Genomic DNA, 15,465 nt, shown 5'->3' with positions numbered 1-15,465 from the left:
TTGAGCAAGTAACATCCTTTAGATATCTTGGAATAATCTTTGATGAGAAGGGATCCTGGTGCCATCAGATTAAGAATTCCATTGCAAATGCGCAAAGATCCTCCAGAGCTATCATAAGATTCTTCTATAGAAAAGGAGGTCAATATGTTCCTGCTGCCTCCCAGGTCTTTGTCGCAAAAATACTTCCACAACTGATGTATGGCACCCAGATATTTAATTGTCAAAAACTCAAGTCCCTGGAATCTGTACAAACTAAATTTTACCGCTCCCTACTAGGGTTACCTACCTGTGTTTCCAACACAGCCATTAGGCTGGAGGTAGGTCAACTCCCTATCAATGCCAGGATATGGATCCTGAAGATTCACTTCTGGCTAAAACTCATATTTTTCCCAGTGGGAGTGGCTCCATTGACTCTATTAGACCCGTTCCAGTCTAAATGGAGATTGTTGCTCTATGAAAAATTGAAGGGCCTGGGGCTTTCCCCACAAGAACTTATAGCCTCAGGTTTTGAAAAGGCTAAAAGGATGGTGAGCCAGCGAATAGGAGATGTAGAGCTCCAGGACCATATGAGCAAGATAGATAAATATCCAGCCATCCAAGATTATGGAAAAGGGTTCAATCTAACACCATATTTGCTGGATTTACAAATCGCAAAATACAGGCGGGCGTTTACCCTTACCAGATTTGATGTACTGCCATCTGCCTTACTAAAGGGCAGATACGTGGGCAAACCCTATGCTGAACGAGTCTGCCCATGTGGTCTGAAAGAGGTGGAAACGGTTTCACATGTGTTGCTACACTGCGACCTCTATGGGGATATCAGGTCACTGTTTATTTCCCCTATCGTTCAGAAATTTCCAGGTCGATCTGAATCTCAGCGGCTGAAAATCCTACTAGGAGATAAAAACCCAGAAGTAACACTGAAAGTGGCCAAATTTTCTGCGGCTGCGATCAAGCGGAGGGCATTAGCTGTAAAAAAGTAAAAGACTTGACCCCTGGACAAGCCCCCTCATTTTTTAAGTCTATACATACATTGTAGTGCGTGTGTGCGTGTGTGTGTGTGTGTGTGTGTGTGCATATGTGTATTGCTTTTATGTATAATTTTACAATTTTTAATTGACACCATTACTCCCCTTGTAAATTATCGTTGTTGTTTTTTCTGGTCTACGACCGTAATAAATTAATTCATTCATTCCTTGGGACAAGGAGGGCTGTCAAATCTACCGAAGGTATGAGAACCTCTGTCACAAGAGTGTTTGGTGAAAAGAACTGTTATGTGCTTTGCCGTGGAAGCTGTCATGGGGTAGAAGTCCTGGTGGAGTATTTAGTGGGTTGTGCTGTAGGTTAAAAGGATTCAAACTAATGCCAGACTCTCTCTTGCATAACAGGTGAAGCAATGGAGAACTTACACTTGGAAGCAGGAGACGATGCTGGGAAAGTGAAATGGGTTGACATTGGAGAAAAGCTGAAGCTCTATGCCAGTCATGCCGACTTTGTCAAGCTCGTAGCAGAGAAAAGAGGAGCACACTGGAGGGAAGATCATAACCTGGTTTGCCATGATGGGGCTGAGATCAAGGCCTAAACTAAAGCCTAAACATGGCTGATAGAAGTTTAGGGATGGAATGAGGTGCTAATACTGCTTTGAAGAATGAGATTGCTGATGTATGGATGGAGAACCTGCAGCCCGACAGATTTGTTGGACTCCAGTTCCCATCTGCCCCATCCACCATGTGCCAATGGGCAGGGCTGATGGGAGTTGTAATCCAACAGCATCTAGAGTTCCACAGCTTCCTCATCCTTGTCTTAAAGCCACAAAGGATGGGCAGCCAAATTTAAGTGAAGCCAAATCCCCATTAAATTTTCCAGTAAAATAAAATCAGTGTGACTTCTAAATGTCTAGCTTTGGCTGCATGGGGCCCTCTCTTTCTATCAATAAATATTGCTAAGGTATTCGAGAACATATTCTGCATCCATTATACGTAAATAAAAACATGTACAAGGGTGTGGTTTTTGTTGATCAACAGGAGTGTTGAGAGGTATTTTACAATTATAAAAATTAACAGCTGCAATCAGTTTTACTTCCTGACATTGATTTAATGTTATGGAAATAACCCTTTAGTGTCTGCACTTAATATTTATTGCCATAATCAGGAAGCAATTTAGGTTGCGTTCCTATGCACGTAATCTGGAAATAAACCCCATTGAACCCAGAGGGACTTGCTTCTGAGTAAACCATGCACAGAGTTGCATTGTGTATCTTTAAATCATAATCTGAATTATCTCTTCTTCATCATACAAAATAAGACACCATACTATTGTTGTTTTTACCACACTGATCCTAGTCTTTGTAGAGAAGGGAAAAGAGATCTTTGGTGTAATCGCAAAGAAAATGTAATATAGGATTTGACCCAGGAGCCTATGATTGAGGAAACAGAGGGCAACACAAACATGTTTTAAAATATTTACTGGGATGAATGAAACACACCTCTAGGCTTATATTGGAATGAAACACTCCAGTAAGCTTATCTGATATTGCCATTTCCATTTTTTTAAAAAAGTGGGATTCAAAGATCTCTTTTAATTATTCCTGTTTTCTTATACTGGCTGAGCTTTCACTGTTTTGGTCACTGGAGAATATTCTGATATACAGAAACTGGTTGTTTTAGTGTTTGAAGAGAAGCTCTCTGGACTCCAGTCACAGAATATTCTTGTTTGAAACCACCAGCAGTATAGAAACCTGCTTTCAAGCACTTAATATTTCCACCACCAACATGATTGTAAACTACCTTGGACCATGCCATGGCTTGCCCAAAGGTCATTATACTTTGGAACCATCCCTGTAATGACAAAGTCTTATCAACAAATCAATAATGCTAACCTTTCATGCCAGCCAGCTTCTCATTGGTTATATTGTAGCGCTTAGTTTTTTCTTATGAACCTTTTGCTAAAGTTTGGGATGGCTGTTCATTATGTACCCTTCTATTTGTTATGTCAAGCTGCCAATATTTTCTGAAACACATAACGAAGCGGTTTTATTCTTTGACTTCTGAATAAATTGCACAGCAGCCACAGTTTCTGGCATGCCTTGCCTTCTGCATATGTTATCTGTTTTTGCTTTGCTCCGACAGGCCCCAAAACACCATTGCCCAGCAATCGTTCTTCCATCCTGGAGTCCTGACTCTGGACAAATGGGAGGGCAAAATGCTGGAATACAATATTACTGAAGCCAGCAGCACAACTGGATACCTTCATCTGCCCCAGCTGAAACAAAACATGTATTTACCACATTGGTCTCTACAGCTACTGTAGGTCCTGCAACCGTCCAACCGCTTGACCTCATCTCCAAAGGCACATTGCTCCGTTGGCTCCCGAGACAGACTGATGCCAACAAAATCCTGCCATTGTAAGGAGAATGCATGCTCATCATCCTGGGAACTCGTATTTAATCTTTTTGAATGTGAGATGGCCTCCATTTATTCCAGAAGAAAAATTAACCCGGATATCCAATGTTTGAGAAATGCTGATATAATAAAACCGTCTAGCTCGTACTTTATGCTAAGGTTTATTGAGCAATTTTTTGTATTAAATGTTATATATAAATCCTGCACAGCACGTTAACAATGGTTTGTTTACAGTATAAAGCCCTTAGCTTATGATCCTTGATTTGATTTAACCATGGCTTGGCACTATGTGAGAATGCAACACCATTCCTTAACCATAGGGGGTTTGGGGGTTGTTGTTTTTTGGCCTCAGACATTCATCAAGCTGCCAAGTCCTGAGCAGCTAGAAAACAAGCCATGGTTTGTTCAGTCACTTGTGGAATAACACATTGTGAATTGTGGTTCATTAAGCAAGCCATGGCTTACTGTTGTGTGCAAACTAGGCCAGCACTGTGGTTAGGCTTTATCAGAAGCTACTGAATCTACATGAAAGAGAAAAACCCAAAATACTGAGGTGTGAAAAATTGTGATGTGTTGATTCTGCTCCAAACAGACCATAAACATAAATTTGATGTGCTTATTTGTATTCTTTATTCATGCAATTTTTAAAGGGAATGCTCCTTCCATTTTCCAGCAAAAAACATCGTGGGCTGGGTACTGTTAGTTACATCTTAGTACCGTGGGACTTAAGTTAGTCATAACTATTTTTTCCCATTGATTGGAATGGAATTAAAACACAGTTAACTGAAAGTGACCTATTTGACTGAAATCTGTTAAGCGAGACATTTCAATCACTTACTGAGGCAGAGCAGCAAACCAAAATTTATGCATTTCAATCTATGTGTTACACAATACAGCATTCATACATTTATCATCTTTAGTGGTGTTAATGAACTTTAAACCCATAGTTAAAACCATGGTCTTTTCTTTTAAAATTTGACAATTTCAAAATGGAACTGTCAGTGCTTACATTTACCCAATCAAATATGAACACTGCTTAGATTAGAAGCTGATGCTTTTATATTGCATTAGGTGAAAACAATTCTTCACAAGAGATGACAGATGGTGTATCGTTGTCAAAAAAAGAAATTACTATTACTTGTAGCCATTTAAAGCAAATAACTGCCATTCAAGATGCATACAAATGTGGCTTGAAGACTGCAGCAGGGAAGTAAAAGCAGGCATGGAACACATCCTTCATGTTCTTGCTGTCACCTTTCGAACACAAAATCAGATTTGAAGCTGAATGAATCTCTTACAACTGGGTTTAAAAAGCATAGGCAACAACTCTCTCTCTCTCTTTTGCAAGATCCCATCAATCTACGCTGCTTCACTCTGTAGTAGAGCATACACTTTGTACCTAGAAGATCCCAGATAGAGTTAGGAAAAAGACCTCGGCCTGAATATTCTAGAGAGCCCTTTCTAGTTATACAATATTGTATACAATATTGTATACAATATTGAACTTGATAGACCAATAGTCTGATTTGAGGTGTGACAGAGATTTACAAGCTTGCAGGGCCGGCCCACCCATGAAGCAAGGTGAAGCAACTGCCTCAGGCGGCAGGACCCACAGGGGCAGCAGATGTAGATCATTATTCTCCTCCTGTTCCTGATGTACATCTTAACTCATCCCTTCTTCCCTGGTGGGGAGGGGGGTGCCATTTTGTAGTTTTCCTTGGACATCCAAACTGTCTTGGGATGGCCCTGGTCACTTGTCTCATTGCGCTACAAATCTGCTCTCCAAGGGTATAATTCAGCCAAAACAAAGTCCTCGAAAATCCCATTGGTTTCTGTTTCACCGAAAGCCATGGGGCACCCAGCCCAATTTTATGTGTTTTTACTTGGGGATACAATGAAACCTGCTCTCAGGTATATGGAATAGGATTGTAGCCTTAAGCACTTTTAAACATTCACTGGAATGTGTCCTGAATAAGTGAGGGAAGTTGGCACACATGACGGGATGCTGTCCAGGCTTTGGCATACTAGTCTTAAACATAAGCCTTGTGCCTTGGCTTGCTGACAGTTAAGCATTTCATAAAGCAGCAAAGCTATAAATGATATGAAATGGAATTTGCCAACAAAACATTTGGTACATACCGCAGGAGGGTATCTCAGCTGGGATGCTATTTCTGTTGAAGAAAGTAATGTTTCATTGGTTAAAAGTTCTTATACAGAAAGTATGTAGACAGCACTTGTTCCCAATGTCTGATTCTGGTCCCTAATAAAACTCTGTCCCAGTTTGGATGATCTTTTAAAGCTTCAACCACCATGGCTCTGGATGGTTTATTATCCCATCATTCAGTCAAAGTTTATCAGTTCAGATGTAATGGGGAACTCTGGCTTAACACAAGCCATGAAGAGAGTGGGGAGTACTCAGCCCTGAGGCTCATTTATAAACCATGATTTGTTCATAATACTATGTTATGCTTTTTGAGGAGATGTTGGGGGAAGCCTTTGAGAGTTCATGCACATGCTGTAGTGGTTTCTTTAGGCCTCCTCCCCATAGGGCATAGAATCATAGGACTGAAGAGTTCAAAGGGACCACAAGGGTCATCTCTCACAACCCCCAGCACTGCAGAATTTTTTTGAACCCATGGCCCTGAGATTAAGAGCCTCATGCTCTACTGACAGAGCTATCCCAGCTTTCCTTCTTATCCCATTGCTATCTCCATTTTTTTGGGGGGGGGCATTCTTTAGTACTCAGAGCAAATGGCAAGTTGAGTTTTTGTTCCGATTTTGAGCTAAAGAACAGGTTTTATCTGGAAAAGGCATGGGACAAGCATGACTGTGGATGAGGGACATAGAAACTGAACCTTTTCGGTAGGGCAGGGGCATAGTGGGGAAAGCAGGAAGGCCGTGGCCTTGGGTGCACAATTTTGAGGGGGCACAAACCAGCCCCCCCCAGACTCCAGCTGGTTGTTCTTAGTACCAATAGAAGTAGGAAACTACTTACCCCCACAATAGGTGGGAAGCCCTAAAAATGTGTAAGACAGTAAGACTGTTGAAAAGCATTTGACATGAATCTTGGTATCGTCCAAGAAAGGTGTGGGCAGATATCAGGCAGAAAGGAATCTGCTTTCTTTGCTACCCACTTCCCGCACCCAGAAACTGAAATCCACCAATAGAACCATCTGCAAAAAACATTGATTCACATCCAGGTACCTTTCCTGGTACTCAGAAGGTACCCCTCCCACTTCTGAAATTACACTTGAAAGTAGTATTCCACTGTAGCCAATGGAATAGGTCTCAGTGTGTGACTGGTCATTGCATGTGGTCTGCAACAGTTTCTCCAGATCTCAAATGTGTCCATGGACCCCAAGAGACTGGTGACCCCTGACTTAAGAGTTAAAGAATTCTGAGCCCAGGAATTTGTTTTTAGTGCCAAACTGAACTGTGCTTATAGTTCTTCCTAACCCTTTGTTCTTCCAAACTCTGATGCATCACGAGCCACTTTTGAGCTTTTTGGTTCTGACTGGTAACGACTCCATGGAAGCCACTTTTTCAAAATTCCAAATGTGCCCATGACCTCCCCCACAAACATTGAGGGCTTTCTCTCCCCGGTTCTTTTGCAGGATACCTTTCATTAAGTGCAATGGCCTAAACCCACACATATAATCAGGCAATCATTCAAAGACCTCTGAGTTTCCCCTTGGATCTCTGACTAGGGAAGTATGATGCAATGAAGATCAATGAACTTACCGCCCCAGAAATTGCAGGATAAGGGATCTAGAGAGAGGCAAAAAATCAGTACACTGCATTCTTGTAACAGAGGTCAGTCATACGGTTATTTGGTGAACATTATGGGCCGATTTCCACAGTGCAGTGTAGATATGCCCCCCCCCCCCCGGCCACTGTGCTACGATCTAGTAATAATGATGAACAGTAAATTGTCTTACCAGAAATGGGCCACCAACACCTCCAGCTCCAGGGTTCACCTAAAGAGAAGGGACCTCATTCAATCATATAAAGCTTGGTTTCAAATGGTGGTTTTCTATATCCGGGAGCTGCCATAATGTGGTGGCAATGAGGAAACTATGAGATCATTCACTTTAGCTAAAGTATTTACAACACCAATGCAGAATTTGACGAGAAGTGTTGCTCTCTTGGTGGATTTTATTCCTTTCCCATCTCTTAAATTTCATAGATTTGGGGAGCAACCCAGAGAAAGTAAATGGCATTCCACAATGCAATCTTATCCATGTTTGCTCAGAAAGTACTGTAACTCCCACTGAGTTCATAGGGACTTTTCCTTCCAGGTAAACAGGTATAACATTGAACTCAATGTGGCTTACTTCTGAGTAGAGAGGTTTTGAGTATTGTGCTGCAAGTGCACTCATTCAATGATCAAAACTAACGTTACTTGATTAGTGCTCCTTTGAATCCCCACAAAGAAGTCTGTTCTGAAATTGGTTAAGCCAGAATTGGCATTGTATTTTTATTTTTCAGTTCATTTGATCAAACGCGCATGAATTTTTGTATGGGAGTGTATACAAACTGACACCCCCCAGATGTTCTAGACTAAAACTTCCATCAGCCCCAGCCAGGAGAGTCATACAAGTTGGTCCTGATAGGAAGAAAACAGGCTGGAAAACAGCATAGATATTCAAAAATGTGAACTTTTTTAAAATTAAAAAAAAAAAAGAAGGACTGGTGAAACCATAGGAGAGATGGCAGGAGATAACAAAGGAACTACCTTGTGGATGATATTTCACTCTCATTTCTTACTCAGTCTGAGTGTTAACCACAGCTGCTGCTTATGAAAGTCTGAAATAGGTGGTGGTATAGAAAAGCAAGCAGAATTTTGAACTTACCACGCCTGGCAGATTGCTGAGAATAGAGGGCAAACCCTAAGGGAAAAGAAGAAAACAAGGGAGATAGTTGGTTTTGATTCAATATCAATATTTAAATTTATTAAAGGTAAAAGCACCCCTGACCATTAGGTCCAGTCGCGGCTGACTCTGGGGTTGCAGCGCTCATCTTGCTTTATTGGCTGAGGGAGCCGGCGTACAGCTTCCGGGTCATGTGGCCAGCATGACTAAGCCGCTTTTGAGGAACCAGAGCAGCGCACGGAAACGCCGTTTACCTTCCCGCCGGAGCGGTACCTATTTATCTACTTGCACTTTTTGCGGTGCTTTTGAACTGCTAGGTTGGCAGGAGCAGGGACCGAGCAACGGGAGCTCACCCTGTCGCGGGGATTTGAACCGCCGACCTTCTGATTGGCAAGTCCTAAGCTCTGTGGTTTAACCCACAGCGCCACCTGCGTCTTTAGTCACTTTTTAAAAAATCAAAAGCAACTCAAAGTGACTCACAACAGCAAATAACACACACACATTAAAACAAAACTGAGAAAAATCTGATGGGTTACACTATCTAGGTTTCCTACTTGTGGCAAAGCAGGTTAATTACTAACACACACTGATCAATGCTCAGAGTATTCCTTCTCCTAGGTGGGCTCCCTTCCCAGGTTGACAAGCCCCATCTGCCCCTCACTTCCCTCTACTACAGGCTTCCTCAAACTCAGCCCTCCAGATGTTATTGGCCTACAACTCCCATGATCCCTAGCTAGCAGGACCAGTGGTCAGGGACGGGAATGATCAAAACATCTGGAGGGCCCAGGTTGAGGAACTCTGCTCTACAACATGGGCAGAAATCGCCCTCATGGACTCAGTGTTGGTCTCATCTGCTCAGTCTACCAGTGCCTGTTTTTGGATGCAGGGAAAGTCCCTAACTCACCAAGGGTTCAAGACCCGATGGCTACCTTCACCTGGTTAATCTTCGAGATATAAACACTCATCACAGGATTTCCCACCTAGCCCTTATCCCCCCAGTCTGAATCCTTGCTTTCCCCCTCTGTGCTAGAATTCCCCCATGCATAGATATCAAGAAGTTACCTGAGCTGGATCATAGGTCACATAGATCGGGATCATCTGTAAAAGAAACAAAGCTATGAAACAAATCACACTAACATATTTGCCTTTAATTATCTTAATAAAAAAAAATTCCTTCCATAGCACCTTAGAGACCAACTAAGTTTGTTATTGGTATAGGGACGCGGGTAGTTCTGTGGGTTAAACCACATAGCCTAGGACTTGCCGATCAGAAGGTTGGCGGTTCGAATCCCCGTGATGGGGTGAGCTCCCGTTGCTCGGTCCCTGCTCCTGCCAACCTAGCAGTTTCAAAGCACGTCAAAGTGCAAAAGCACGTCAAAGTGCAAGTAGATAAATAGGTACCGCTCCAGTGGGAAGGTAAACGGCGTTTCCCTGCGCTGCTCTGGTTCGCCAGAAGCGGTTTAGTCATGCTGGCCACATGACCCGGAAGCTGTGTACCAGCTCCCTCGGCCAATAAAGGAAGATGAGCGCCGCAGCCCCAGAGTCGGTCAAGACTGGACCTAATGGTCAGGGGTCCCTTACCTAAGGTGCTACCGGAAATAATTTTTTTTTATTTTGTTTCGACTACGGCAGACCAACACGGCTACCTACATGTGACTTTAATTATCTTGTTATTCACATCCCCCTCATTAAATGTCTCTGTCCAGTTGCTAAGGCATCTTCTCAACAAAACAGTCAGCTGCATGAAATGTCATTTTTTCCCTTGTGTACAGTACACACCAGACTTTGGGGAAGAAAACCAAGGTTCTTATTGAAAACTACAGTTGTTTGAAACAATGGTGCCATCTGGTGGTATAGCAATTCTATAGGGTTTTAGAAAGTGTTCAGCCATCCAGGAATCAGCTTAAGGAAGGGCTAGTAATTTGGGCTCTATGCATAACAGAACTGCATCAAACCAACATCAAACCAACCTCATACAGTACTAGAAATATGTATGTCAGTTCTTGGATGTTACAGCAGCATATTTTATTGCATTTTATTGTATACCGTATCACCTTGTTATTTTTAATTGAAGGTACAATGAAAATGTGCTTAGTGTATAAATGAGTTGAATACAATGCCTAGGAAAACACAGTGTTACTAAGATCCCTTCCAGACATCCTATTTATCCTGCATTCATAATGACTTATGCTCATGCTACTGGGCTGCTCATACGAGATCTTGCTCTCAGTACTGTTTGCGCCTGCAAAACGTTCCAGGGCAGTCACACTGCTCCATTTCCAATTAGTGCATATCCTGCAACAGCTTGCTCAGATTCTGTAACTTTTACAGCACAAATGCTCTGGTTTATTTTTGTCTTTCTTTTGTTGTGCTATAACTCTCCACTCCACCCCACCCCACCTGCCCCGACAGCAATAACGCAGTAGTATTGGAGAAGCATTGAAGAACAAAGTACAGTGGATGCTCGGGTTGCGAACGTGATCTGTGTGGGATGCACGTTCGCAACCTGCAGCGTTCACAACCGGCGTCTGCACACGTGCGGGTTGCGATTTGGCGCTTCTGCACATGCGCAACCACCGAAACCCAGAAGTTACCCGTTGTGGTACTTCCGGGTTTCGGCGGTCAGCAATCCGAAAAGACGTAACCTGAAGCGGCTGTAACCCGAGGTATGACTGTAAAGCAGAATTAAGGCAGCATTAATGCACTGTTATTGTATCAAGAGCATGCTGCAGAATACACCCACAATTAGGGGTGCTGACTTGCACCCCACATTGAGGTGGCTCAGCATCATGTGAAGTCATAATAATAATAATAATAATAATAATAATAATAATAATAATAATTTATTTATACACCACCCATCTGGCTAGGCTTCCCCAGCCACTGTGGGCGGCTTCCAGAAAAATGTCTTCTAAAAGTCTGGTAGTTGTTTTTCTCTTTGACATCCAGTGGGAGGGCGTTCCACAGGGCGGGTGCCACTACCGAGAAGGCCCTCTGCCTGGTTCCCTATAACTTGGCTTCTCGCAATGAGGGAACCGCCAGAAGGCCCTCGGTGCTGGACCTCAGTGTCCAGGTAGAACGATGGGGGTGGAGACGCTCCTTCAGTCATACACATGACCTCAATATTTGGGGGGAGGATTCAGCCCTCTGCCCACAAATATTGAGGGGGCTGAATCCCCTTCCAACCCCTAAAGTTGGCGCTGCTGCCCACAAAAAAGCAGCAGTCAGGAGCAGCCTTGCGCACCATCTCTTGTTGCTCCCAGGTAATATCCAATTCCAGCCTGACAATATGGCGCCATTTAAAATGGCCTCTAGATGATGATGTAGGCCACCCTCTTGCAACGTGCCATCAGTGGGCTCTTCCTGTTTGGGGAGCAAGGCATCCAGGGATGCAGAAGCATAGCTCTTCATTTTGGTGAATGGGGTTTGTGCCATTGAAGGAATGAACTTAGTACTTGCTACAAGTATAGGCACGCTCCCTTCTCTTAATGCCAAGCTGGTATTACCTGAGGTGGGTATGGCTGTGCTGGAATCTGAGGTGGGTATGGTTGTGCTGGAAGTGGAGGAGGAAACTGAGGAAGCAACTGAGGAGGAACCTGAGGAGGCACTTGAGGAACCATGATAGGAAGGCGCTGTGGAAACAGAGAAACAGAAGGTGGAGACAGACAACACCGCAAGTGTGGTGGAAGTGGTTTGAACACACTCTGCTGATATCCTCACTTGATTCCTGTAATGCTCTCTCTGCAGGGCTACCTTTAAGAAAGCAGCTGTCAAAATGCTTATGGGATCATGTGACACCCATTCTGTTCCAATTTAATTGCTTGCGTGTGTGTTTCGAGGCTCGATGTATATTGGCCTTCTTCAACCTGTTGCTCTCCGGATGTTACAGACTACAACTCCTATCAGTCTCAGCATGGCTATATTAAAGAGCTGGTTTTGATATTTTAAGCCCTGAACAGTTAAGGACAAGGTTGCTCGAAAGGCTACCTGCATCCTGGTGAACACGAGATCAGTCATCATCATCAGCCTATCAAAATCAAGCAGATTTTGAAAACTGATTTGCTCTGGTTGATATTTGATTGATGGCTTTATGCTTTTACACCCACCCACACCCCTCATACTGTTCGATATTTGAAGTTTACTAAATTTGGGGAGCGGCCTTGTGAAGGGTCTGCCCTAAAAATAGTGGAGTCAAAATTAAGGTAACAAACAAGCAAACATATTCATGCTGCTCTTAAAAAACCCCTGCCAGAAATCAAAAGCATCTTCCAGAATGTGTGCTTTTAATATTGTTTCCATGGCACTAACACTCTTGCACACAGAAGGTTATTGATATAATTATAATTTTTATTTTATATACCACTTATATACCAGAAAGGCTTCTAAGTGGCATACAACTATAAAATCAATGCACAATCAAAATGCACAATAACAAATCCATTGGGGCATCTTAGCATCCTGAATTAAAATATACAATAAAACAAACAATAAAATATTACAATTAAGGCAGTTAAGAAATACACAAGGTGGTTTACCTCGTTGCTGGCACTGCCACTTGCTGACCGCTGTCAAAACATATGAAATAAAAACAGGGTTAGATTACATGTTTTTGTGGGTTAGATTTCATGCTTTATCCTCACAGGATGACATTGGGAGTATTCCTCTAGAACCCAAGCAAAGGTTCCACATATCCTATATTCCCCATTTCCTCAGGTTCCTGTCACCTCCCATGTGAATTCTTCTCTCTTCCCTCATCTCACAATGCAGTTGGAGGCACAACTTGTCCTTGCCCATGGATTGGTCAATGAGAGTTTGCTGGGAGAAGGCCAGAGTCCCTAGCATGATGCCTCCAGACACCCCTCTTGCAGCCCATGGAGGCTTCTGCCTCTCCAAACAGTTCTTTTTTCACTTGTTTTCATTTGGGCAACACTGGCCTAGCTTGGAAATGAATTTCAGGTGTCTAGACCCCTCAGCCTTCCCTAACATGTCTCTGAGCCCAGAGACATTTCCCTGAGCAAAGGAGGAGAGGGGCAGCTGGTCAGCTGGTGTAAGGAAACGAAGAAGATGATTCAGCAGCTAGAGGCTGGTGCCTGACCTTCCAGCTGCCTGGCATAACAGGAAGGAAGGAAGGAAGGAAGGAAGGAAGGAAGGAAGGAAGGAAGGAGGGAAGGAAGGAGAGAGATGCTGCATGGGAAGCCCAGGGATGCACCCAGCCCTTCCATTAGGCAGATTGAGGCAGCTACTTCATATGAGCCAGGACTTGTTTATATACACCGTATTTTTCGCTCCATAAGACGCACCTAGTTTTTAGAGTAGGAAAGGGGGAAAGCCCTGTTTTTTGAGGATCAGCTCACAGTTGTGCAGTTTCTTTTGCAAAGGGGAAAAGCCCCATTTTTTTGAGGATCAGCTCAAAGTTGCTGAGCTTACTTTGCAAAGGGGAAAAAAATCCTGTTTTTATGGGGTTCAACTCACAGTTCTGCAGCTTCTTTAGGAAAGGAAAGGGAGCCGTTTCTACAGTTTCCAGGGAGATAATCTAATCAGCCAGTCACATGTCGCTGGGGAAACAAACAGCCTCCGTCCGCAGAACGTTATACAATGGAGGCCTGGGCAAGGGGGCGGGGCCAGAAAGGGAGCCGGCGATCGACCACACATTTGCTCCATAAGACACACAGACATTTCCCCTTACTTTTTAGGAGGAAAAAACTGAACTGTGTCTTATGGAGCGAAAAATACAGTAATCAGTATATAGAGTTGGTTATTCCATGAATGCCAGTTTGGGGCATACACATCTCTGAAATGGTGAACTCAAGTGTGAGAAATTGCTGTTCGTATAACATACACAGGATTGGAAGAGCCTATGAAACAGGGTTTCCCATTATATGTGTACTGGGCAAAATGCACATGTGGTGGCATGCTTGCAACTTTCTATGCAGAACTGATACCCAGAGTAGGAAATATGTCATGTGCTTAGCAGCCCAAATGGCTCTGGTTATCTCTTTGACATTCCCCACCACCTTTACTTATTTTTATCTTATTGTCATGTTGTAACAGTGCGCTACAACTGTATTACTAAGAGATTCTAGTTGTTGGCCTAACAGGTTTCCCCATTCCACAGGTTCAGTGCTACTTACACGGACTGGGACAGCGGCTGCTATGCTCAGAATGCAGGAAAGATAAATCAGCAGTTTCATTGTGGCAGAAGAACCTGAAGCAACATAAGTAGGGAACAATTGATGCAGGGTTTCCCCCCCAGCTTGCTAACGATTGGGTAGTCAGCAGAACTCTTTACAAAACTTATCCAGAGGTTATCAAAGATTGCGTGGAGAGAGGGGAGGGGAGCCACATGTGCTGCTGCCACCCCAACATCTCACGACCCACCGGCTCCACTCCCAGTCCTTCATGTCTGCTGGGTTTGGCTTGAACACAAATAGGTTCCTCCAGAATGCACATCATTTCCCCTTCAGAACTTCCACCCAATGAATGACGGAGCTGGCAACAACTGTGATATTGTGGGCATGGCCAGTGTGTGACCTCACTCCCCCCCCCCATGTGTTCTTCAAGGACAATTTCTGCAAAAAAATTTACTTGGTTGTAAATACCATTGAAATTAATTACTTATTTCTACCAAAGCAATATATTTTAGTAATGTTATGACATTCTAGTGGAAGCAGCTGTTCAGGTTAGTTTTTGACGACTAGATGTACATTTTGGCTCATAGCTGGAGTCAGGTTAGTTTTTGATGACTAGATATACATTTTGGTTCATAGCTGGATGCCAGCCCTGATGAGATGTAACAAATATATGTAATTTTACCTGTAGAGTACATTTATGACACATCCAAGTAGTTTAGGCTCTCTAAATTGCACTAAAATCCTTGGGTGCATCCAGATGGGTGATTATTGTGGGATCGATGCTCCCAATGCATGAAGAGTTTTTCTTTTTGGCAGTAAGCACACAGTGTTGTTGCCATCAAAATGCTACCCTGTATCTCTCCCTCCCCAATTCAGATTTTCAATTACCAAGGAAAATCCATTAAGCTGAAAACAAATAAACACATGTTGTCAACAAGCCACATGTGATAACTCAGGAATCCGTTTGCATTGCTAAGCCCCAAAATGGAAGCACCCCAAGACTTACCTTTAGTTTGCTTCAAGGTTGGCTGAAGAAAAATCTAGAAATCAACTTGATCTCAC

General features: G+C 43.2%; 2 protein-coding genes across 7 annotated transcripts in view; one reads left to right on the top strand and one right to left on the bottom strand.

Moving 5' to 3' along the window:
- The window catches only part of NUDT9 (nudix hydrolase 9), an 18,717-nt gene extending 15,164 nt beyond the window's left edge, over positions 1-3,553 (top strand). For 5 of the 6 annotated variants that reach the window (XM_083756760.1, XM_083756757.1, XM_083756756.1 and 2 more), the window contains one exon: positions 1,389-3,097. In XM_083756760.1, the coding sequence (XP_083612886.1) occupies positions 1,389-1,582 (194 nt within the window). In that variant the 3' untranslated portion in view covers positions 1,583-3,097. Of the gene's footprint in view, positions 1-1,388 lie in introns of all 6 variants that reach the window. The other variant, XM_083756755.1, reaches the window with a different exon arrangement.
- LOC310852873 (uncharacterized protein) lies at positions 3,246-15,465 on the bottom strand. Its single transcript, XM_083757008.1, has 11 exons — positions 15,410-15,465; positions 14,404-14,477; positions 12,808-12,837; positions 11,779-11,904; positions 9,335-9,370; positions 8,255-8,290; positions 7,340-7,378; positions 7,143-7,169; positions 6,397-6,417; positions 5,541-5,572; positions 3,246-4,655 (listed from the first exon to the last, which is right to left on the bottom strand). Exons 2-10 carry the CDS (start codon positions 14,461-14,463, stop codon positions 5,567-5,569), a joined length of 381 nt encoding a protein of 126 aa, XP_083613134.1. The 5' UTR covers positions 14,464-14,477; positions 15,410-15,465; the 3' UTR covers positions 3,246-4,655; positions 5,541-5,566.

This window comes from Podarcis gaigeae, assembly GCF_964106915.1.
Source record: "Podarcis gaigeae genome assembly, chromosome: 9".
In the NCBI taxonomy this organism is placed as follows: domain Eukaryota; kingdom Metazoa; phylum Chordata; class Lepidosauria; order Squamata; family Lacertidae; genus Podarcis; species Podarcis gaigeae.
Note: the sequence above shows the minus strand (reverse complement) of the source record. Positions and strands in the feature narration are given on the sequence as shown.

Excerpts from the sequence above, each read along its gene's own strand:
- LOC310852873 (XM_083757008.1), bottom strand. The coding sequence starts at position 14,463 with ATGAAACTGCTGATTTATCTTTCCTGCATTCTGAGCATAGCAGCCGCT. Across the intron at positions 9,371-11,778 it reads CACAGCCATACCCACCTCAG|ATGATCCCGATCTATGTGAC; the intron begins GTAATACCAGCT and ends TTTCTTTTACAG. Across the intron at positions 7,379-8,254 it reads TCAGCAATCTGCCAGGCGTG|GTGAACCCTGGAGCTGGAGG; the intron begins GTAAGTTCAAAA and ends CCTTCTCTTTAG.